This window comes from Scleropages formosus, chromosome 19 (genome assembly GCF_900964775.1).
Source record: "Scleropages formosus chromosome 19, fSclFor1.1, whole genome shotgun sequence".
Taxonomy (NCBI): Eukaryota; Metazoa; Chordata; class Actinopteri; order Osteoglossiformes; family Osteoglossidae; genus Scleropages; species Scleropages formosus.
The window spans coordinates 24,057,277-24,082,513 of record NC_041824.1 but is presented as its reverse complement, the minus strand read 5'-3'; the positions used below and the strand labels follow the sequence as shown (position 1 = coordinate 24,082,513).

The window sequence follows — 25,237 nt, the reverse complement described above, 5'->3', positions numbered from 1 at the left end:
AAGGTGAATTTGACAAGTGGACTGAAAAAGAAACCATCTCCCAGTGTGCACCTCAGGGCCCCTCCTTCTCGTGCCGCGCAACAGTTCATCTTTATCCTCTGCGAATGAAGCGGCTCTGCAGGCCGCCCTCCTGGGGCCGATGGCGGTCACGCTCACTGAGACGGGATGACCCCGAGGTCAACGTTCAGCAGAATGTGCACCGGAGCCGGTGGCCCGTGAGGCCTTCAATGGCAACAGGCCACTCAGGCTGCGAAGGTCTGCTGGGGCCTTTGCGTTTGTTAGCGTTAGGGTTTGTCCTCGCTTCTTCACTGGGATTCATTCTTGGTTTTTTTTATCCACAAATAATACCACCAGTGAAATGCACATGCAAAAAGAAAGCGAACCCCAAAAAAGACCAATCGTGCAGCAAGAGCTTTCATTGTAGGAACTCCAAGAAATATACCAACGGAAACTCCAATGACAGGATTATACGCAACAATCTGTGATAAATCGGTACAGGCTGATTTATCACTTCGACATGCAATACTCCACGTCTGCATAATGAGGACATGAGTGTGGATTAGGCACGTTCGTCCAGAGTCGGACCCTCCTGCCACAAAGAAGTGGATTAGGAAGCTTTCACTGGGGACCCCGGGCAGGGGGGGAGGGGGGCTGCCAAAAATGAACACGAAGTCTCACAGAATAGCCTGGAGAAATAAAGGAAATATATTTATTTCAATATATCCGAATTGAAAGTGACGGTGAAACATGGTCTTGCACAAAATATTTCTTAAGTGCAAACTAGTTGGTTAAGGTTTCAAAAACCCAAAGCAACACTGAGATCATCTGTAGCCAAACAATCTATTATGCAAATAAGGTTTCTTAAGGGAGCCACGCAAGCAGCAAATGGTATGCAGTGCATCATGGGTATTCTCTGACACTAGGTGTCAGTGTTAAGCCTCCCAGCAGTAGGAGAACAAGTGGAAACACAGCAATTCATCTCACTGCATTGCAGGTACTTAAGACAGATCCTGAAAACATCGACCAAGGCCAGAGTTTGGGGGAGGAATAATTTTGAAACCAAGCACATTATGCAACGGACAGGCAAGAAGTGCACACGGCGTGCACAAAGACACACACGTACACACAGAGATACGCACACAGACAGACAGACGGACACACAAATCACATGTACTGGCAGAACAATTTTCTCAAGTGCCACAAAGTCATTCAACGTCTCCCTTCGCTCGGTATGAAACGTGGGTAAAAAAACATGCTTGACTGATTGGACACGTCCTCGGTAGTGGAGAACACCGGGGCAGGGAGCTGCCGTTCGGCCATTTATCGCTCCCGTCTATGTTTGGCACTAAACGTGATTGACACGCCTCAGTCTGACACAGACGTGCCTAATCCATCTTATTTGTTTCCTTCGAGACAATGGACGGCTGTAAGAACGGAGCCCGGTCCTCTTAATCGACTCACTTGTCTAGTGCGCAAGAAACTTGTGACACATGTAAGTTGTTTGCGTGCAAATAAAGTTTAAATGCGTGCGGTGACGATAACTGGGAGCGACGCACACTCTCTGTACTTTCATGAAACGATCATGATATCTGTGTGTAGACCAGTATAGTCCACTTAGGCCCCTGAGGACAGACACCATTATAAACGTCAGAGAAATGGTGCACGGCAACGCAAGCGTGTTTTACACAATTCGGCTAAAATGACACGTGCGCTCGCGAACCTGAGAGGGATTATAACCGCTGTCCTAACAATACATCAAGCAAACTGTGGCGACTGACTGATGTTTTACCTTAGTTTATTGGGGAGATCTCACTGAACTGAAAGACGTGTCTTTTGCAAGGCATAAAAAACAACTGGGTTCTGCACTTTCCACGGCAGTTTTTGGTTTAATCCCAGTAAACCTGCAATATGGTGTTTTCCATTAACTGATTAACTGATTAATAAAAAATGAAAAGCCCTGGAAGGTTCTCTTGCAAAAACATGCGCCTATGGTTCCTGTAACAAAATCCATTTCCATGTGTCTTTTTTTAATGGACTGTATATGCATTTTAAAGTAACTTACGAAATGACTTGTCACATCTTTGTAAATAAGCAATTTGTCACAAAAAAAAATTTATTATTAAGGTACAGGCTACTTTAAAAAGAAAAGAAATAGCAATCGGGAAAAACTGAAACAAATGCACTAATGGACAGTAATGAGTACTTTGGTTCCGTAACCCTTTAAGGGGTTATCTGACTGAAGGAGTTTTACCCATGTGGTTTACAGGTAGTATAGCTGTGTGCTTTTATCCTCCATTTCCTGATGAACATCAACATTTTTCTTTTTTTTGAAGTAAAACATCGAGCATCAGCTATGCACAGAGCAGCTGGTATCATTTTGCAATGCTGGGCAGTGATTATGGCACAGTAGGTCCAAAACTAATTTCTCTCAACGTGTCAGAATAGGCCAGATTTTGTGTGCTTTGGATGTAACTGTGGAAACAGCAGATTTCGGGATAGAGTTCGCAAACAATGACAAGGTTTGGGTCTTTCAGTGCTGAATTACCCAGCTGGCTATTCTGCAAAACGCTGCCAGTTTGTCTCCCGAGCACTACCCATTAATTTAGTAATTACTCTATTTCTAGCTTTATTATGGCTTAACTATTTAGATAAACAAGATAAAATGTACAATTAATATCCTGTGTGAGAGGAGTGGTACTGAAACAGTGTTTGTTACACAAACATGAGCCACGAGATCAGCCGATGTAGGGATGAGAGCCCAGCCTTAACATTTTAATGTGATTTATTAAGGAGATAGCCAGCTTCTTAATGATGGTGGCAGGGCGACTGTAGTGAGGCAGGTGGACCCAGTGCCATGGCAAAAATATGCCGGTGAATTCAATTCTGAAGTTAAATCGATTTTGAATTTAATCAAGTTTCTTCTTATAGATCTCATTTGCTAGAAACTTCTGCTACTTTCAATTCTGTGTTTACACGCTCTGTGAGCAAATAGCTCTGCTGAACACAGACTGAATAACTACTGCCGGCATATGCATATTGCATTGTAGTTCTGCAGCTGCATAAATACTTTCCATATTTGCCAGTGGGCAAATGGTGAGGACCGGTGCTATGTTACCATGGCTGTCACAGGAGTTAAGGAAACTGTGGTGCAGACTCATGATGTAATATATTCCATTCAATTTTGCAGACGTTTTTTCACATTCGATTTGACCGAACTCTCAAATTGACCTTTCTTGCCTCTTTCCCGATAAAATGGTCCTCTCCTACAGTACAGAAGGATATGATAATAATAGATGACATGTGAGAAAATACATGCCCTACTCTGCTCTGTGACATCCCGCCCCCATTTTTAGCAAAGAAAAATGTTTCCACACCAGTACCTTGGAATGGGAATCAGCTTCCTCTTCCTGGGCGGAGCTGGAGGGGGAGGGCGTGGCTGATTTACTTCCCGGAGGTGAGGGGGAACCATGGGTAAGGGCACTTCGCAGGCCAACCTGAGAGTTCAGCTGGGACAGAGCGCCCATATGATGGGACAGTATCCTAGGCCTGTTTATCAGGGGCCCCTGACGGGCGGCGTCATAATGAGAGCCGTCTGGGCGAGTCATCTCCTGGATCTGGGCGAGAAAAGAAGGTGAGCTTTACTAATTTTGCATACCCAATTGCCTATGGTAGAACTTGTGATGCTCAGGTTGCAATGTAGAGTGGTCTGCTTTCCTCCACAACGGCACTAGGAGGCCTTGGCCATGGCCCTCGGTAAGACCACCCATTCCATAGGGTCTCTACTGAGACTCTGGCCCCGTTTCCCCTCTCTCCTCAGGAGGAGATCTTAACGCCAGTTCCTACAGTCACAGCACAGTACACTGGATCTTCCAAAAATTGGTCACCCTGTAAGGATGCAATGTTCACTACTAAGTTCATTAACCTATATGATGCATCCATCGCTGTACAGGAGTAAGCACAGGTTACTTGGAAATTCCCTGCTGAAAGCCTCAGCCGCCTGTTCCTTTACTCCTCAATTCAAAATGGATTGAGAGCTTTATTTCCTTTGTCCACTAGAAAACCTAAAACGGAACTCTAACGGCCCTCTTAGGTGCCTCTAAACAAATATCACCCAGAATGCTCTCCTGCTAGCCTGCGTCGCTGTGGCACTCAGTGCGGCTGTTTTGGCAGGATACACTGCACGCTCAGGACAGCCTTCGAAGCTCGGAAGCAGTGAGCAACATTTTTAAATAACGTTGTTGACAAGTGACACGTCGCATCTATTCAGGGTTGACCATGCATGTGGATGACATTCCTTTTTAGTCATGCAGCAAAAATTCAACTCAGATAGGAAATTGTGCTCAAGCAGTTCAGTCTGTGGCACAGCATTAGTCCTAATGCATGCACACACACACACACACACACACACACACACACACACACACACACACACACACACACTTACTTCAGTTCCATGTAATTACTGGCTGGCTATCTCTGTGACTGTAGCACGTCACATCTGACGAAATCAATGCCTACTGGGATGTTGAAAAATCTGCCGCAAAATCCTGACCAAACCTAACCCGCCCACGAGGGAAATTAATAATAAATCACTCGTGTGGTGTCCTTTCGTGGAAAACCTTTTAATCAAACCCTCGAGAAACTTCTTAACAGGTCTTGATGATGGCTCCAACCAGGAGCAAAGTGTTTCGCCAGGACACTTGTTTTTTCCAGGTGTTGCTGCAGTTGAGAGCACACCTTAAGGCTGTTGCTCCTCCGAATGCATAAAGATCAGCCTACAACATGTGACAGCGCTCATAACCAGGAAAGTAAAACTGGACCCATGTCTTGAGTTCAGACTGGATGGCCTCTCAAGACTTATTTATAGCAACGTGTTAAATAACACCAACAATAGAAGTGAAAATGGTAACGCAGGAAAAGTGTAAAGTATCACTTCACAAAGCAACAGCCCACACGCTAGCCTTACCTCGTAGCTATTGCTCAGTAAATGGATATTTATGTACATTTAAAGTTGGAAAGATTTCCCTGAAGTAGAAACCAGGGCAATCTGCAAGAACTTAGAGGGACACTAAACTCTACATTAGGTTAATATAGTTAAAATAAAACAATAACTGTTACCTTCACAGGAATAAGGGCCCTATTTACTATTTACCTTTAGCTGCCTGGGTAAACAAACATTATGACAATGACACTTTAAATTTAAAAAGCAACATAGCAGTTGTCACATTGCTGGCAGACACGTGGAGGATTTAACAAATCAGCACAAATTGCAAAGTTGTGCTCTGGTATTTGCTAATCGAGTGAAACATTCATAAGTAAAAACTAATTAGATTAGCAGGACGCTAACAAGATGAAGCTGGAAGGCCCCTGCGGTTCAGATCTTAATAAACAGCGCAAAAGCATGCGTGTTGCAAGCGCCGCTCTACAACCGTTTTAATTGGCCCCAGTGGGTTGCTGGAGTACAATGTGGCATGGGATACGAAAACCCCAAAAACGCTATTAAACCGAGCACATTTACAGGGCATCACGTTTTCCCTCCGTTTTTGCGAACGGCGCCGGGAAGCCACTTGAACAAAGGCGTTCTCCTCTGCCGGTGCACCGGCACTGCACGCAGCGCTCAGAAAAATGAAACTCCAACATTTAAATAATAATAATTTAAAATGCCATCATTCAGTTTCCAAACACAGTGAAGAGCTGTAAGAAAAATTTCCATTAATTTTCCTTTTTTTGTGGAGTTGCCCTTTAAGGGGCTTCACAATCCAAGAAGCATTGAAAAACCAATTAATCAAACATGAATGGGCTATCATTGCCTGAGCTGGGCTATTTCCATAGCAACAGCCTTAGGGTAGAATCCTTACCCTTTAATCTGAGCCCACTATGTTTCTTCACAAACAACACAAACAGACAGGAGCGGCAGCTGGAAAGCAGGGAATCAGGTAACCGATGGGGTCTGTATTTCTCTCACAAACAGGGCACTGCTGCAAATTGAAAGTACGGGGGCTTGGAGAACACACCACGGAGGAGGAGGGAATGTTTTGTGTTATACCTCGACAATAACAAAAGTTTGTTCTAAAAAAAGAGAAAAAGCTACGCACTTTAGTTGGAGACAATTTATTTCCTACATTTTCTATAGCTAAACACAGTAAATCGTGTTTTGTAATATTATTCTAAACATTTGTTTAAAATGGAACCTTGAACTCAACTGATTTTTACTTGAAATATTACGTTTCAGTTACTTCTCAAGTAATCTTGTATTTGGAAAAAAATACAAAAAGATTTGAACAAATTCCTGAAAATACACACCAAAAACAGACACACAATTCAATCAGAAACCTCCTATGCGTGAAGGGTGAAATTATTATTGAAATATACACTATATGAGTATATTATATATAAATATACAGTATGTAAGTATATTACACATAAACTGTTTTCCAGGAGAGGTTGGTTCTCGTGATTTATGACAGTAAATGTCTGTTCTCTTGGAATTAATTCAGGTTGGCGAATAAACATTCACAGAACAAAAATAAAGCATTCAACATTAAATTTCACTTTTGCAAGGTATTAACATGATCTCTCCTGTGCCGTATATCTCCTTATCAACCTTCAGGCAAGATTTTTACCCCGCTATTTCCTTCCTTCCTTGTGTTCTGCTCTTCTCCTGTTACATGGAGGCAGCGCATGTTATGTGCCTGCTGTAAAAACATCACGGAGGGCTATTTCAATGGTTGCTGGTTGCCATAGGTACTGTATGTTAATTATTTGATGCCATTCACAGAAGGAGAAGCTAATGTCTCGGCAAGTTGCTTTGTTTGGGCCCTAATGCTCTCCTGTCAGTGCTGGAGGGGTTACAAAGGTGTGTCACGTTTACCTCGACAACTGAAGGCTAAGCTATATGACGTCACATCTAAGCCTGGCACATTTACCGCCTCACTGTGGCCCATTGGGGGGTTTATTTAAATACATTTAATACTGCACGTGACATGTTACACCCTCCAATCGGCACACACCATCACCACTACTGTGGAATTCAAAAAATGAATTTACAATACATGAAACAGCACAAGCAACAAACTTAAAAAATATATATGTATATATTAATAAATAAATAAACAAATAAAGAAATTAAAGAAAAGCTGAAAGAAAAAACAACACATATAACATTGTTTATATAAACAAAATGTTGTGTAAGAGAGGAAAATTATCATTGCAGATGATATGGCATTGGGCTCAAAGTAAACAAAATGAAATTAAGGTGAAACATTTCTGATAAATTAGATTTTAGATGGATTCTAAATAACCACTAAACTATAACTTCTTTAAAAAAATAAAAGAGCAAACAAATAGTTCAGTCAGAACTGCAGGTACATGGTCTGCTTTAAACAGTTAGGGCCAAAACTAAGTAAACTGTAGTGATTTTTTTGTTGTCACACATTTTCTTGAAAGTCAAATTTAAGTTAAATTTAAATTGCATGCACATTGATTTGTGCATAATAATCAGTTTAGAAAATTAATGACACAAATTTGGTTAATGATTATATTATAAAAATGTCCATGAAACAAGCAGTTAAGACAGATGCCTTGTTTTTAAGATCACACAGTAAAATTGATTATGTGACAAATGTTTTTAATATGATTTGTATGTGTGAGATACAATGCATTGATCTACAGTGCGGTTCCATACCATTTAGCTTAATGTGGTAAACACAGTAATAGCACAGAAAATAAGTGAACGCACATGCAGTAGACACACCACAACACCGCATCATGATATTTTTATACATGCATCTGTGGACAGTAATGAAACGGTCACAGGTCTTCCAATTAAACCTTGTTTGTTGAACTTACGATGAGATACCAGAAGCCCTTGTACTTTGAATGTCTCTGACCTTAACTTCTAAATGGTTTCAATCTCAGCTTGGACCGCTTGCGGCATCTGATTTACCAAAAGAGATTGTTACCAAGGTCAAGGCTATTAAAGTCCAGAGAACTGTGGGCTTGAACAATAAACAGCAGAGGTCTGCGTCGTGTGACTGATGCGCGCTGCCCCAAGTCTGCGGCACTCAGTCTTTCGGTGACGGACACTTGCTCATTACCGCATTAATGGACAGAACACGGTAATGACCACACCGTATCTGTCACTCACAGCAGCACCTGTTCATATGTGTCATCTCTCTCTTCAACGCCTAGCAACATTTTCTCCTGCTCTGAACTGCATAAAATTACTGTACATTACCAGGGAGGATAATATCGGTCGTTTTTCTGTAATCACAGAAACCATGTGAAAAAAATGCGTCACGTATTTGGAAAAAAATGGAGAAGCTGAGGAAGACAAAGAATTTACATTTAAAACATACATTTTACATACAGTGTCCCTGGAGTTGAGACAACTGTAATGCTTTGAATTACACTGTTCTATGACACATTTTTTTCCCGGTTTTTTGACAGCGGGAAAAATGTTTGATGCTGTACTTTTAAATTACCACAGTGTGTGCTTTCCACCACAGGTGTGTCATATGGCTGCTGTGGAGCTGCATTTACAGTATTAATGGGGCAGAAATTCAGGGACAGAGACACTCTTTTTACACACAGGGCTGTTACGATTATGTGCATGGTGTCGGTAAGGAAAGAGCGGTGGAAAAGGTGTTTCTCTGCCTTGGCAGAGCAGTGCTTCGCCTCGAACTCCTCACTTTGTGCTGATTAATTTGTGTTCAAGAGTGGCCCATCACCATGTAGTACTGTATGTGAGGACATTCAAGTAATCTCTGCTATGATGGAAGGTACACAAAGATACAAATATGTTTATATACATTTTTTCCAGCTTCACACGTTATTATATATACATACATACCTGTACGAAGTTGGATTAAACTGATATGTTTTATAAAGTCAAATAACTGAGCTGACAGTTATCTCTTTAATATTTCATGTATTATTTCCACGGCCTTGCAATGAAGATCTTTTTTTGCATTGTGCTAATAAATTATTTTCGGTAGTACTTTTTCTTTCTTTTTATCCCTCTTTAATTCCTGTTCTGAGACAAGTAGTAAAAGACACTTTTTCGTACCACCTGTGAGTAAGAAACGAGCACACCTTGCCCCAAAGGAAAGGGGCCATTTAGGCCTCTTCAGTTTTTGAAAAGTTAAGACATTTCTTTGAGAATTTTATGGTGAACATACTGCAAATCCGTAGCTTCGGTTGACTTTTGGGTCATTTCTGACAGTTTTTCATGAAAAAGTGCTGTCATTAAAAATAATAACAAATGGACTGAAAAAGCTGCAAGGTTTCAACACGGTAATAACTGTAAGGACTGCAAAGGGCTCAGGAGACAAGAAGGTGAATGCGACACATCAGGGAGTGCCTGGACACGATGATACGACTATCGGCCGAAAATACAATTATCACGACTGTGCCACAAACAACAACCAAATCCGACCGTCTCTTTCGACCAAGACCGTGTTTCCTCTCAAAGTCGCGGAGGCCGTAAGTCCAGGGGATGAGGTACAGCTGCAGTAAAATCCCCCATTAAGCAAAACAAAACAAAAAAAGGATCTGACATGAGCGAAGAGCAGGAAATGTGAAAGGATGAAGGCCCCGTTTACCGCAACTAAAGGAGTTACCGTTATCAGTGCGCTCCCTCCTTTTCCACGGACGTTCCGCTCAGTAAAATTTCACATCATGGCAACATTTTCATTGCACTACTGAGTAACGTGCATTTCAGACTCAGTATGATGTTAAAGTGGTACAAGTTTCTGTACCTCACCTCCCACTTAAGAAAGACAAGATAGCGATGGAAAATACAAATAAAACGAGAGGCAACAATCTGACCTGATTGGGGCTACAAAAAATTGGGACTCCAGTCATGCATGGAAAATTCCCTTTGCTTCTGCTTGGCAGTGTGTCATACTTGTTTTCCACCGGTGGGAACTGCTGAGGGAAGCATTTACTTAGACAAGTCATTCTTTACATTTTGCTCGTGAAAGTCAAAGTGCTGCCTCTCAGCACTTTAATTGAATTGAATTTAACCCCTTTCTCTGGAAACAAACTTGTAGTTTTCCGCAGCCGAAGTGCGTCGGGGAATACGTGTCGGTGTGACCCGCTGGCTGAAAGGACCTCCCATTCCCATGCAAGAAGAGTCGGCCGTATTCCTTGGCCACTTTGTGGCGGGCGACCCAAGCATATCGAAGTTGTGGGCGAAACCCCCCGGCGGCGGAGCAGAGAGAAGTCCCGGCAAACCACGCAGCGTCCTCCCTCTTGCGGGAGATATCTTGTTGAGAGTAATAGCTTACTCACACAGGTTCACAGTCGCTATTGTAAAATCACAGAGCGTTTAATTGAAACAAATGACTATAATAATAGAACATTATCCCTGCAGGCTCCCAGCCATGACAGCTTTAATTATTGCTGTGTTGAGCACTCGCAACATTGATCCTTCAAAGGAGGCGCAAACAGGCTTCAAGAGGAGGAAGGAGGGCAGCTTCTTGGAGCAGCGCTGAGATCAACAGGCTCTTCTGGCCCCCTTTGAGCGCCGTGTGCCGAGCGAACATGTCAGATGCACTTAGCCAAGCAAGGCTACCTGCGCACAAGCGTAACCCGGACAGTGCTTCAGTGCAAGGTGGGACGCGATGGAGCATGCTTAACGCCGATGCAGGAAACGTGGAAAAATTCATGTTCGTCTCGTGGGGATTCGATAAAAAAAAGAACACCATGATCTTCCAGCATCGAATTCGTTTACTAGAGTCGCTGCCTTTGGACCCAATGGCCACAGGTTCAATTCCTACCCCCAGCTGTAGTAGCCTTGAGCAAGGTACTTACCCTAAATTGGTCCAGGAAAGTTACCCAGCTGTATAAATGGGTAAATAATAATTGTAAGTAGCTTAACACTGTAAGTTGCTTTGGAGAAAAGCATCAGATAAATGAATAAATGCAGATAAACTGTTTTCCTTTCCACAATGAAGAGGCACGCTCCCGGCGTCACTTCCGTAAAGTTTTGTTAATTGCACATATAGCTGACAAGATGAGCTGTGTGACACATTTTAGTGCTTCCATATGTGACAGGTCACTCTTTATTTACACAAACATCTCCATTACCAATGTAAATGTAGAATTTTACCCAGTGACCTGCGCCAGACACATTCTGCACACGATTTTGCTGCAGGCACTATTAATGCTGGAGAAATGAAAACGATGTTTAGTTTAGGAGCCAGCGCACTCCTTCAGATACATTTCACAGCTGTTTATAATTTTACATGCGTTATACAACAGATTCTGTTACGCCACCGAATGCTGCTTTTTAATATTACAGTAGGGATTTAAATAATAGGACGACTGAGAAAAATGCAAGACGGTAATTAAGACCCTGAAGCAGGGGAAGTGATGCAGCAGTTTACACTGTTGTTCCTTTGCACATCATTACACTGTTACTACGCTTACAGTGTTTGCAGTACATCCACAAAAGAGCCATCGTTCTCCTTCAAGTTAAAAATCTGCTATCCACATTTAATTGTTTACTCTTTCTACTAATCCCAAAGAAGACAGCTAATGTAACATTCAAATCTCTTTGGCCATGCTGTTTTAAATTATTCATAAGCTTTAACAACAGTTGCCAAAGGTAATTTAAATAAGCGGTTATGAATATTCATTAAATGTAATGAATACTGATTTGTTTTTAATGTTCAGTCCTTTAATACTTCACTTCATTACTTTCTATTTATACTGAGCTATTAACACTCAAAAAATTCAGCTTTCTTGAACTGCGATTATGCATTTATACATTTCTTTTTGGAAACGGTGGTTACTATGCCCTCCCCAGTAGCTTTTGAAATAAAACGTCGTATTTCTTTCTCCACTGTCTAAAATGCCACTGCTGTGCATACATCTTTCTGCAATTCAAAAATCAATTTTAGAAACGCTCCACCTGTACCATACAATTGATTTATATGGAAACACAGGGAGTTTCACTAATACCAATTTTGTTCAAGGGCAATGGGGCAATTAAAATACAGCTATCCTTTAGGCGACTTCTGATGGATGTGCCATTCCAGCATCAGCAGTGGTTCCATCATTTTCATTAGTCACTCCAGTGTAGCGATCAGAGCTTTAAAGAAACTTCAGAAATGATTCCGATAATAAATTACACATGGAGAAGCAATGTTCCAAATATACCCTTTGTGGTGGAAAACCCAACAAATACATGTTGGTATAACTATGCAATGAGCCCAGGCAAGGTCCTTGTAAATGGGTGAGAGATGAGTGTCATTTCCTGTCAGTAGAATGGTCAACTCTTCCTGAGCCAAGGTGGTAAAGCACCTACAGAACACTGCCTGTACTGGACCTACACACTCTTTCCTTTATTTTGTGAAACGATGACTGAGTAATCGTCACTGATTTGCCGTTTAGCATTTTGATGCTGCCCCTGACAGCTTTGTCAACCCAAATGGCTGTAGTTGGTGTTAACTGCCCATGTACTATTAGAACTGACTAGATCAGGCTTCAAAATACATATCTCCTCACAGAAAGGACATATTATGAATTGGACTACCAAACCACTTCAGTGGCACTGAACTGACTGTGGCAACATGGCTCTACAGCTTGTGATCTGGGAACATTTGCATTCATTCATCTATCAGATGCTTTTCTCCAAAGTGACTAACAACATTAAGGTACCTGCATCTGGGTAACTTTACCCAAGTGATTCAGGATAAGGACCCTGCTCAAGGGTACTAGAGCTGGAGGAGGGATTTGAACCAGCAACCTTCAGGTCCAAAGGTAGCAGCTCTAACCACCACATTACTAGCTGCCCTAACCCAGGGATACATCAACCCATGGAATTTGGCCGCGGTACCCGGCCCTTTCTCTTCCTGATGTGCGATCATTAGGCTCTTTATGCAATGGAGACGACATTTTTCAATATTTAAACATCTCAGCTCCAAGTCCCTTCGGCATCCTCCCCGCTCTTCATTACACATTCTGTCAGAGCCTTCTTTCAAAGAGCTACATCACACACCGCCTACCGTTTTACAAAAGATATAGGATCTGAGCCTTGTCTAACATGACAAGTTTGAAATTGGCGTAAAAAAAAAGCTGCTGCAACACATGGCGCTGCCACAGTTGACAGTAAGAGATGTAAAAGGGGCTACTCCTTGCTAATGAGAGTGCCATCTCCAACGACGCGATTCTCCGGCTCGCACCTCTCCCGCAGCAGGAGACACCTGACAACAATGAGCTCATTTGCACACTGCTCACAGGTGTTGTGCTCCGGCCTCCTTCGCCGCATCCGTCGCCGAGGCCCCGCCGCAATGGCCGAGGGCCGTGGGAAGGATGGGGAGGGCGGGATTGCCGTTGGCTGGGACTCCAGAGAGATGCTCTGAGTCACATTAGGAAGGAGACGTGTTAATGTGATGGAGATGTATGGGAAGTGGTCTTGGACCAGCTGAACGAATGGTGGCCTCTCCTGTCACGATAAACACACGAAATAAGAAGGGACCACAGGGGAGCTTTTTACACTCTCCGCATGGTCAAAACTATAGTTCCCTCAGTAAAAGAACCATGAAATACATGTAAAGACAGACAGCCCTCTGGGCAGGAGTTTACTGAGTGATAAGCCAAAGAAGCTTTCGGCAAAACGCTCCATTCGATCCTCCACCGCAGCAGTGGATGGGAAGGAAGGACAGAGAACAGCTGAGGTCTTATCGCTGACAGAGGAGTGTTGTTTTTTGTTTTTTTTTGTTTTTTTTTTTAAATAGCACAGAACTACCAAAGTGCACAGAATAAAATAAAAAGGATGTTTTCCTAGAGCTCTGTTGCAGTTGTACCAATCGGGTTTTGTCTCTTTCTCGCTGCCCAGTCACAAAGAATTGCCGTACTGTACTGGCAAATGGAACTGCCAGGAGCAACAATAAGGGGAGCTCAAACAATAAGGGCAGGTCATAATGAAAATGCATAGGCTGCAGCTGCATAGGATCTGAAAAAATCCCTGAGAAAAACAGTTTGTGAGGCACCCATCCACCCTCCTTTTGTCCCAGCTCTGTGAAAGGCACACTGGAATTGCAGCGACCGCGTCCATTAACATACTATATTTCACTGTTCTTTTTTTTAAAATTATTTTTATGGGAATTACGGGCATCAACTCATACAGGAAAAAAGCAGAAATAGGTCCAGCAGATATCTGTTACACAGATTCCACTAATAAAACATTTAAGCACAAACAAAATGACTCTAAATGCAATTCATTCCGACTGTATACGACACTCTCATCAGAAAAACCAAGCTGGATTTATTTATTAATCTGAAGCTAATTCATTTTATTAAGATGAATTTTTCAACAGACATGAAGGTCCCTTTACTGAAAGATATTGAAAACCACCTCCATTCCTTTAAAATTTTTCTCAATATGCAGCTGCAGAATTTTATATCCCATTGCAGCAGAAATAAGGCTGGTTTTCCCTAGAGATAATAAAAGAATTGAATTTTTCCTTATCGGTCATCTATTTTTTTTTTTCCAGAGTAAGCTATTACTTGCTGCCTCTGGTTGCTAAGCAACAGGAAATATTAATAGCAGCTTTTATTAGCCAGGCTTCACCAGAGGAGTACTAAAATGAAGAAGTGGAAAACATGAATGTGTTACATAAATCTTTAGACCTTTCAGGGTTTGCACAAGTCTCTGTTTGTGCAGTGATTTATTGCGATGACGGTTCATTTATGAGAAAAGGGGGTGTGAAATAAGAAAATGGAACATTACCCTGAAGGACTATTTGAAAATAAATAATTGCAAAGGTGAAAAGAAAGCTGTTTAAAAACCAGAGTTCTCTTTCACTGAGATTATATTGGCCTATTACAGAGAGAGAAAAAGCTGCATTTTATTCCTTACGCTCTTCAGAAGCTTTAATATAGCTATATTCATTTCATATGAAGCATTTCGACTAAAATACTTAGCAGCGTATTTTCTTTTTTCCATCAGAGAGCAATATATGAACTAAAGTACCTTTCTGGCCAACAGCCAAAAACTGGAAAGAGAATTAACCACAAAACAGATAAAGCAATTACCTAAATGGTAAACATATTGCTTTTCATCGAGACATTAGTCCTCTGCATCATGTTTTTATACATTTCTTATGTGTCTATAATGCACGGCTTCACAATTAATACTGTCTCAGCGTTAATGTGAGCTGGAAACTCATTTCATGTACACAGCAGAACATATGAATGCATTCTGTAAAATCCAGGCCTTTCATTTATGAATCGTAAATGTCATTCTGACAAATTTTAGCAGGAACACTTTGGAACAGTGCAGGTACTCTGTCCTAAACTACACATCTGTGTGGGCTATTTCGTTTTCTACGGGTGTAACGGTGCTGATAGCGAACTAGTGCTGCTTTAAGCAGCTTCAGTGCTTATTAAACCGCTTACATTCCTGCCTGAGAAAAGGACATCGAAAGCGGATCATCGCACACACACTGCATACTATTCAGTGTGTGTGTCTTGTTTCAAGACAATGAGCTGTAAAATTGAAGGAGTGACAGTGAAACGGGGTTTCGGCTCGTTGCCAGCTGTGTACAGGTGTGTACCGTGGGTGAGACTACTGACACGCGCTGATGAGAAGAGTGTCCTGAAGTGGAAATAATAATAATAATAATAATAATAATAATAATAATAATAATAATTTCTTCAAATGGGCAAATAAGTCATTTTGGGCAGTTAATCAAGATTATTATTATTATTATTATTTTCTGAAACATCCTTTATACCATACAGTCAGATCCTAACTTTAATGGCATTTATTCCACTTCCTATGTATTGACTGTTAAACCAGTAAAATGTCATCCATGAGTTAGTTATGTAAATATTTACTGGTTTGAAAAGAAAAAAATAAAATTAATTAAAGTAAATGAATAAAATAAATACATAAATAGCCCAGCTCCACATCTTTACACATCTTGAGAGAAAACATCAAAAGAAAATGTGTCACTGCATGAGAAGAGCGCTCTATAAAAAATAAAAATAATAATAATAATATTAATAAAATAATTTAAAAAATGTGACCGGGGATGCCCTACTGGAACGAGATGTGGTACTTGGCTCCCATGACCACCCCAGATTGAGCACTTTCTCACCACAGTACACACGCCCTATCAACTGGAGACTCTGCACCCAGCAGGGAGAAGATGTCACATTGCAAGATGACAAATAAGACTGAGCACGGTAATGTACCGCACTGCACTGCACTGCACTGCACTGCACTTCCAGAGGGAACCGAGGGAACCTTGGAAACGTAAGGAAAACATGGACCACAGCACTACCATGCTGGCACCTGTACTGGCTGGAGGCAGATGGCAGACCGTTCTACGTGTGTTTGGGCTTGCCCTCAGCCCTCCACACACACCTTCATTAGCTGCTACAGTGGAGAAAGATGCTCAGTGCTCAGGTGACACGACACTGACACAACGGCCAGCGGTCTGTTTACTGTCGTGCCTCCCTCACTGACCCCACGCTGAGCCGGTGCCAGGCTCTGACTTCTCACTACAGACCATTTCAGGCATCACAACAGACCCGACAAGTCCCCTTCTGCTCAGTGTCATTTCATGTTTTTGGCAGCTGCACAAATAAGGTATGTGACACAAGAGCCTTCTGGGAAAGCAGGTATGTACATTTTCCCCATAACCAATCGTTGGAACAAACCAGAGAGGCAGGGGGCAGGTTTAGCGTCCTGGAGAATAGGATAGGGTACGCCTCCGGGGAGGCGGGTGGCCATGGCCTTGGGAAGAGGACTGTCTTGGAAGACAGCCCTCACTTGACATAATAAGCCGTAGAAAACAGTCGCCAAACTGCGAAGAAGTGTGTAGAGTTTTGGCTCATAGAACACGTTCCATCAACGCGCAGCGCAATGACGTCGTCCCACTGTCACCATCACCCCCGTCCCTCCAGTGGACCCGGCCTGTGTAACGCACGCTTTGTGGGACTGAACGCTGGGTGCAGCAAATCACTGCAAGTCATTTCAACAACACCTTTTGAATTTCTACCCCCGAGGCGGGGGGAGTGGGGAGCAGAATCTAGATGAATCCTTCTAATTTCTCTCTCCAGTACCCCGAAGTGTGTGTGCATGGGCAAATTCATGCAAAGAGCACAAACACTAGAGAGAGAGAGAGAGAGAGAGAGAGAGAGAGAGAGAGAGAGAGAGAGAGAGAGAACATGACGAAAGTGGAATAGCCTCTGCAAAAATTGCTATTGCTGTGCTGTTTTTATGTATTACGGTTTTTTCTACCAGTGCGAGTCTGATGACTTATGCTCCAACTTAAACCGTATATGCGATTCAGTCGGAAAATAATATTCAACCTAATTAAGTGAGGATAAACTGTACATCGTGGATGAACATATACAAGGATGAATATTTAAAATAGAGAGTAACATTCAAATGAGATGAAAGTACATAACTTTGAATAATTCACACAGCAATCTATTATTTATTTTGGTCAATTCCATGATTAAAGGATCAGTGTGAGATGCTGGGGGTGTCTGCATTGCCCTTTATTAAACATCTTCAAATCGCATGAAATAATCACTTACCGGGTGCTGAGACGTGGTTTTTTTCTGGCGTTCATTATAAAAATGGGATATTGTACAGAGCTCCAGCGAGACACTCAGGAGAGCTTCCTCTCGACGAGTGTGGGGCCCTTTGCCTACAACATTACGCTTTAAGGAAAGGTATTTATTAAACACATCTCTCTGCTTCTTTGGCTTCGCTGATAATGCCAGTGAGGAATTCCTTATTAATCTCCTTATTAATAACGAAGGTACGAGGGCTGGAAATATCAGAGTTGGAGAAGAAATAAAACAAAACATGACCGCTTGTTCAAGATCAGTCTCACATGAATGTATTGACACACACACTCATCTGACGCTGTTCTCCAAAGCAGCTTGCACTGGTAAATCACAATTATTCACTCATTCATACAGCTGGGTCATTTTACTGGAGTAATTGAGGGTAAGTACCTTGCTCAAGGGTACTACAGCTGAGATTGAAACCTTCAACCTTTGGGTCCAAAGGCAGCAGATCTAACCCTAATGCTACCAGTTGGCCCTACACACACACACACACACACACACACTGACAGAGAGAGACACATAATCAGTTTAAGACCTGTGGGACGTGTCATAATGATTTCAGAAGGAAGTGTACTTTTCAAACGGTCGGCTGTATGGTATCATATTCTTCCCAAAAGATCTGAAAACCAAAAGAGGACGAGCCTGGCAGGGCCCTAATGGACTGGAAATGGACTCGTATAAAAGAAGTGCAGACAATTATGCGTTTCAGCCGCTACTGTGTATTCGGGGTGGGGGGGGGGTAGACATCTACTTTTTGAGAGCTTTAGAAAGTCTTGGGTGGTTTTACATCTCTGTAGTTGCTCTTTGAATGTACTTCAGCAAGTACCTAAACAAGGTAAAAGGATAAACATAAAAGTTGATGGGATAGGCCGCGCGCAGACACACACACACACACACACACACACACACACACGCACACAGGATTCTTGCCTTCAGCTCTCAGATATGACGCAGTCCAGCATGTCGACTGTCTTTCACCAGGACACGTTTCGCAGCAGTGCCCTCCTCTGGTCCAACCCCCCAAAGTAGAAGCTTGGGCCCCCCCCAGCCCCGAATACCGTCTTTACCAGGGTACACGTCAGTCCCAAACAACAGTGGGACTTTGTGTGAGCGTCCCAAGCATCCGGCATTACACACAGCTCTCCACAAGTGTTTGAACTTCCGGGGGCTTTTCTCACAACACACTACACCGCCCCCCATCCCATCCTACCCCACCTCCCGCCAAATGAGCACAACATGGTACAGGCTGCCTCCAAACGCGTTTTGGGTTCAGAGTCCCTCTGGTTTCCGAAAACGACGAGACAATGGTGGGCCGTTTCCGCTGTGCGTCACCGGCGGTAATGACCACAGGGTTGTCGAACCACGGCGGATCCACCGCACCTGGTCCCGCCGTCCCTTGTTCTCCCCCTACCCCCATCAGCGCTCTCATCAACGAGGGCGACATTGGTAAGACAAGTCCCTACTCCTCCATGGCGCGAACAGCGCGGCCGATAAGAGCCCGTTGTCCCGGCGATGGACACTTCCGGACTCTTCCAGGCACCGCGGCTCCGTTCGGCTCCGTTCGGCCTGTGCTCTTCCGCCGCCAGCGCTGTGATGAATCTGCCTGATGAGAACTGATCTCATCGCTGCAGCGATCTGGTGAAACACCTCATTTCCCAGACTGTCAAGAGGAGAATGTCTGATGTAGGGCACATGACATTTAATGGATCCCCCCCCACCATTTAAAATTTCTCACACTCCATTTTTCTCTATCTATGTAGAGCAAGCATGTGTTTGAGATTGAATATGCGCTCCCTGACCCGCACATGTTGTCAAAGGCGCGGTGCGGCGGCGAGGCCATTTTTACCTCAATGCCTTTTTCTAGGAAATCTCGAGTTGCGGAGAAGAGCGACACAAACTGCCGTCATCTGTTTTAAGGAAGCAATCTAGTCTTGAACACGCCAAATTGCCTTTTTTTGTTTTTTCTTCTCTGTTTGATCTCCTCTCACTTCACCTTTTGCCTGCTGTTCCCAAGTTCCTCGTACAAGCAAGAGGACGCTCATATTAATCAATCATACTCCCTATTCCACATTCCATATTCCATATTCCACGAGCAGGCTCACCGAGAGCTCCGATTACACTCGCAGTCTGTGTTACCAAGTATTTCGCAGCATTTCACTCCAAACGTTTCACAGCACCCCTCCTTCGCTGTACTCACTCTACATGAGGAACATTAATATAGACACTCTACAAATACCACGTTTTACTAGGTATGCGGTACTGAAGGGACAAACAGCACTGCTGGGGGAAAACATTTAGGCTCTGGACCAATAAATGAGAAAAGAAAATACACAAAAGCTACGAAACTGCACTTTGTGGCCCGAAAGATGCGATGGGGGCAGAAAAGTGGAAAATACGAAGTGCACAGACTTCCCACAGTGACACGTGACGCCATCGCTCACTGGGAGCCAGACGGCCGAAAAACTGCGAGGGATGCAATGAGCGAAAGGTGTGTTATCATGGAAGGCCTTCAGCTGACCTCTCACCAAGTCACCTCTAAAGCCCATGTACCCGTGGACAGCCCACGCGGACGCGGTGACGTTCCGCACACGAGCGCATCTCGGCGCACCACCACGAGACCCACGAAAGCACACTTTCCATCTTCCTTGCTCAGTCAGCATTTCCCAAAGGCTGCACGTCCTAATCGCTGAAAGAAATCATCGCTGCTTGACGCAGGAACATTCGCTAAGGGACACACATCTGAAAGTGAAATTAAGAAGTAAAACATGCAGAAACGAAGTCCTAAAATAAAACGACTTAAAGAGAATAAGCAGGAATGTAGGCACAGACCAGCCTTCATATTCAATTTATTGATTCTGTTTCCTTTACTACCTCCTGACAGCAGTGTCGTTTCTGCTAATAAATCAGCCTATTATTCCATTGTCTGACACATGCCCTTATTCATAGTAACGTTGGCCAAGTTCTCCAAATTGCAGTGCTGAAAATGAAATAGCCTCAGCGCAGTACAGCGTCTCACTGAAGACAGTAAGGTGCCAGTTTGCCGTCGTGGACTTTGAGGCATTAAAGCCGAAAGGGGTTCGAATCGACATTTCTCTCATCTAGGCATCACGCATCATTTGAATGCATGGTGCGGCTTGCTGAACAACGGCCTCGTACCCTGACCGCAGTCTGCTACAGGAGCCGGCGTTACGTCGAGTTCTCCCTGAGCGCCGAGACCTTTTCAGAGCCGGCGGGAGGTCCTCATTTGTCAAAAGCGAGCGCTGCTTCGGACAGAACACACGCTAGTGGGCGACTGCTCGTTGTCGGCATCAGCTTTCCTCTTGACGCAACTAAGAAAGTAGAAGGAAACCCAGCAGGACTTACGGAGTGCATCTGGCCAGAGAGCAGATGTCCATCTTGCCCCAGCATGTTGGACATCATGATGGCGGGCAGCTCCGGGTAGCTGTACGGGTTGATCAGGCCATTGTGGGGGAGCGAGTGGCAGAGATAGCTGGACTCCGGGTCCATCAGGTGAAGGAGGGAGGGATCCGGATGGTTGGGAGGCGTAATGGGAGGGATCTCGTAGTCCTCGTCTCCGCCGCCGCCACCACCGCTGCCGCCGCTGCTACCGCCGCCCTGACCGGAGTAGTTCTGCAGGAGGAGAACGGAAGCCTGTTTCAGGGATGTATAATATCGTGCTTCGGGTAAAACGTGGCAGGTGTGTGTGTGTGTGTGCCCAAGAAGAGAGGAGTCCCCATTCGGACTGCGCTGAGGACTTTCCTCTCCCTCCTCAAGGAGTCACATGTATTTACACAAGTGCCGGGAGAGCTGCACGTTTAACCCCCTTCATTCCACCGGATGCACGGATACACAGCCCAAGTAACATAATATCACACATAAGCAAGCAGACAGAAAATGTGTATTTATCCGTACAAATCTGTGTGTATTTATTTTAATTTATATGGCTTTTAGTTCGGGCTGCTCTGCAGGCGACTGCTAATGTACACATAAGTCAGGCCTGGCGTTCCCGTTACAAATGAGCTGTGACGCCAGGGGACTCGCGTTAAGTTACGACAGGAAGCAGAAGAAGTGCAGACGCTAAAGAGAACAGAAGGTAAACAGCCCTCGGCCCCAACACTGAACACGTGCGCCCTGTGTAAAACACGGAAACCCATAATAGGCCCATTCAGCGATGATATTAATTTAAAAAAATGTCAGCTCATGATATTGTTTGTATCACTCGTCACGCCACTGCTAAGGATGATGATGGCGATGATCATGAGTAATAATAATGATAATAACAATGATACTAATAATAATCATCGTCATGATCATCGTCATCATCCTGTACGAGTGAAAACACCAGTTCCTGCTTTTCCCACTGACTTGCTGAACGTTTCTGTCACCACTTTCAACACTTTGCCGTTGAGAACCCATCAAGGATTTTTCTACCAAAGGTGCCACAACGCCAGGAACGAAGCACCATATCAAGAGCTGGCGATTAACCAGAAAATGTGCAACAAAGGTAAGAACGGGGCTCCACGTCCTAACGATTTACGATTCAACAACGCCGGCGCATCGCAATACAGCCAAGGTTATGAAATACACCTCTGTGGAGGGCACCTCACGCGCAGGGACAGAGCCACGGACGTTAAAAAAACAAGAGCACACAACCTAAGCAAGAAAACGTGAAAACAGCAGACAGCTGCTCCATCTTGAACGAAAAAACCTTATTAGGGTCTTTCATGCAATTCTTTGAATGACAGAGCGCACATTCGGCTATTCCTCTATTATCACCTAGAACCATTTCAACACGGAGGTGTGCGGAGAAATATGATTCTCCAGTCTCAAAATGCATACTGGGGGTATTCAATGGGGAATGAAAAGCAATTTTGTCAGAGGCAATCTGATTTCACTCCGTTCATAATGACTGAGTCAAATTAATCATCACAAATAATATTCCGGTGTCAGCCATTCAAGAGGTTTTTAATAGAATTTTTATGATTCATGTCTTGTGGTATATATCAAGCAGTCCGTTCTGCAACATTTCAGAAATCAATTCAATATCATCTCCGTGTAGGCTGTCATCTCCCTCACCAGTGCAGCCATTTATCTTACAAACAAATACTTTTCGCAAATAAACAGGGTGAAAAACACAAGAAGCCCTTCTCCATTTTCTCAGGCCGTTTGAACGTAAAGGATACACAACATTAACGTGCGAGATACTGTGACGTCTCTCCAGCCCTACAGCTAAGACACTGCTGCTTTACAGGAATTATTCACGTGTGCTGTGCTTATGAGGACAAAACCGCAGTTATTACTATTAAGTGGCACAAATCTGAAGTGCTGATGCCGTCGAGCTACTGGGCACAATTCCGCACGTTGCTCGTATTTTCATTGCCCGTTTCTCTTCATTTGAGCCTCTTTTCAAAATAGCACTAAGAATAAAAAAACACGGTACTCTTAACAATACAGAGAGTAAAAAAAGGAATGATGTGACCCACTTCTGTTCTCCTCTTAAGCGAGAAAAAAAAAAAAAGCTGCTGAAGAATGTAAAAGCGGCCCTTTGTCACGAGCCACAAAATCAGAATCTATACAACATCTGTGGGAGGAACGAGGGACGAATGAGAAAAACAACTGTGCTGCCCGGCTCTTTCTCATCTTATATTACATTATATTAACGTATAGCTCATGACTTTTTAAGAGCTTATTTACGCCTTAGCAGAAAAAGCTAAAGCACACCGCGCTCTGTCATCAAATAATATCGCATGTATAGGCAAGCTTAATACAGTATATTCTGAGGTATACCACTATTTCAACACACACACACACACATAGGTATCAGCTATTCATGACATGACTGCAGCCCCATATAACGGACATACACCACGGAAAAGGTGTAAAGGGTGTACAGAGTGTAAAAGCGTACTTTGTCGCAGCTAATGAAAGCATGAAAAAGGTGTTCTCTCAATACAAAGGATGTTCAACGAACAAAACATGAAAAACGCGCTGCAAAATATCCCCATCAACACACGAAAACACTAAAAGCGAAATGAGCTCACGTGACATGAACAAAAAAGCGCTTCCGCGTGTCTTAATAATTCCATCGCATGCAAACACAAATGGAAAATTGAAGCGAGCCTGAGCGCTGCCTGAAAAAAAGTTCATTTTTTTAGACAATCCTTTGAAGACAGTAGTTTTTTTTCCCCTTCATTTCAAGGATATTGTTATTGTTCGGTCTAATGGATAAAAAAGCGAACATTTCCTGAGATTCAATTTCCCTCATAATTGTTGGAAGGAAACTAAATTGTCTTTTGTAAACACCGAGAGGACTGTGTGAAGCGTACCCTCTGTTACCGTGTTAGTGTCCTGTGGGAACACCACGTCTCCCTGCTTTTTCACGACATCCTTGTGTTACATACTGCATTTTACCGGTATTTACCGGTGCATCGCGGTATTAGTCAGGATCACCATCCCTGTGACCCCTGAGGAACAACAGATTGATTCTGTTGTTATTCTTGGTTCTTGCAACACATACAGTTACATATAAACGACTTTCTCCTGCAATTTTTCTTTGCACCACACACCGTTACATTCATCTAGCGACTGAATGCTGCTATGCGCTGAATACGGCCTTTTCGTTTTACCGTGGTACTTACTTTGTTTAAGAACTGATTCTGGCTGCAGCATTTCCTGATTTAACAAACGGTGTATTTTACCCACCTCTGACCCCGTGTCCGGACAGATCCCCTCCCCGTTCGAGGAAGCGTAGGACAAAGCACAGTCCTACAGCTGATACGGTTTGCATGTTGAAGCTGGTTTACCGCATGACAGGGGCTGTGGAAGGATGTCACACACTGAAGTGCACATCTGCTCGGTCAGATGCCCTTGAAGATAAGATGCAGGCTGTTGCAAGTTTAATATTTTCCAAATAAATAAATAATTCATGTGCCTCCTCTCCTCTCACTGTGTAATTGCAAGTGTTCAAAGGGAAGGGGGTGAAAATAAAATGTCAAAGGCCGATATTCGCTCTCCTTTCCAGAGGTAGAATACAGCAGTCGATGCACGTCGGGCTTCGAAAGTGCCTCTCGCCACTTTTGAAAGGTGTGTCCTTGCAGGGCGGCTCCGCGTCCTCGATGCGCGTCGAGGCCCGGCTTACGTACAACGCACCTGTCTGACGCAGTCACCTGTGCCCGCGGTTCTGCACGTGCCTGTTCTCGGATTTGAACGAGGTAGGATTCGGCATCGCCGCCACAAGGAAGGCCGTATTCACAGGATCGTCGTGTCGCACCTTGTGGCGATAACGGGTGAGATGGATGAAGTGGCGGCAGCGGCTATTGCCCTTGTTGTGGGGCTTGGGGTCGTTCGGGGTTCAGAAGGACAGAGCGCGCGCGCGCGCACACACACACACACACACACACACACACATTAATTCACAGAGCGTTTTCCACCTTCAAATGCACACAATCATGAGGTGTAAAGGTGGTCCCTGGTACGACGCTGCCCGATTCCCCTTCTTGGACGCAGAGCTCCAGTGGGCAGTGTCTGCCTGGTCATGTGCCGTTAACAAAAACAGCCAGGTACTTAACTGGTACATCAGAACGGTAAACACGCACTGGGCCACCCTTCACACATCTCTCACAAGTCATTTTTGTGG

At 43.7% G+C, this 25,237-nt stretch overlaps 1 protein-coding gene across 8 annotated transcripts in view; it reads right to left on the bottom strand.

Moving 5' to 3' along the window:
• Positions 1 to 25,237, bottom strand: part of LOC108932563 (TOX high mobility group box family member 2-like) — a 108,311-nt gene that overhangs the window by 18,582 nt on the left and 64,492 nt on the right. For 6 of the 8 annotated variants that reach the window (XM_018749040.2, XM_018749041.2, XM_018749042.2 and 3 more), the window contains 2 exons: positions 20,965 to 21,231; positions 3,381 to 3,614 (listed from right to left, as the gene is read on the bottom strand). In XM_018749040.2, coding sequence (XP_018604556.1) covers positions 3,381 to 3,614; positions 20,965 to 21,231 — 501 coding nt within the window. The remainder of the gene's footprint in view (positions 1 to 3,380; positions 3,615 to 20,964; positions 21,232 to 25,237) is intronic. The other 2 variants (XM_018749045.2, XM_029246193.1) reach the window with 1 other exon arrangement.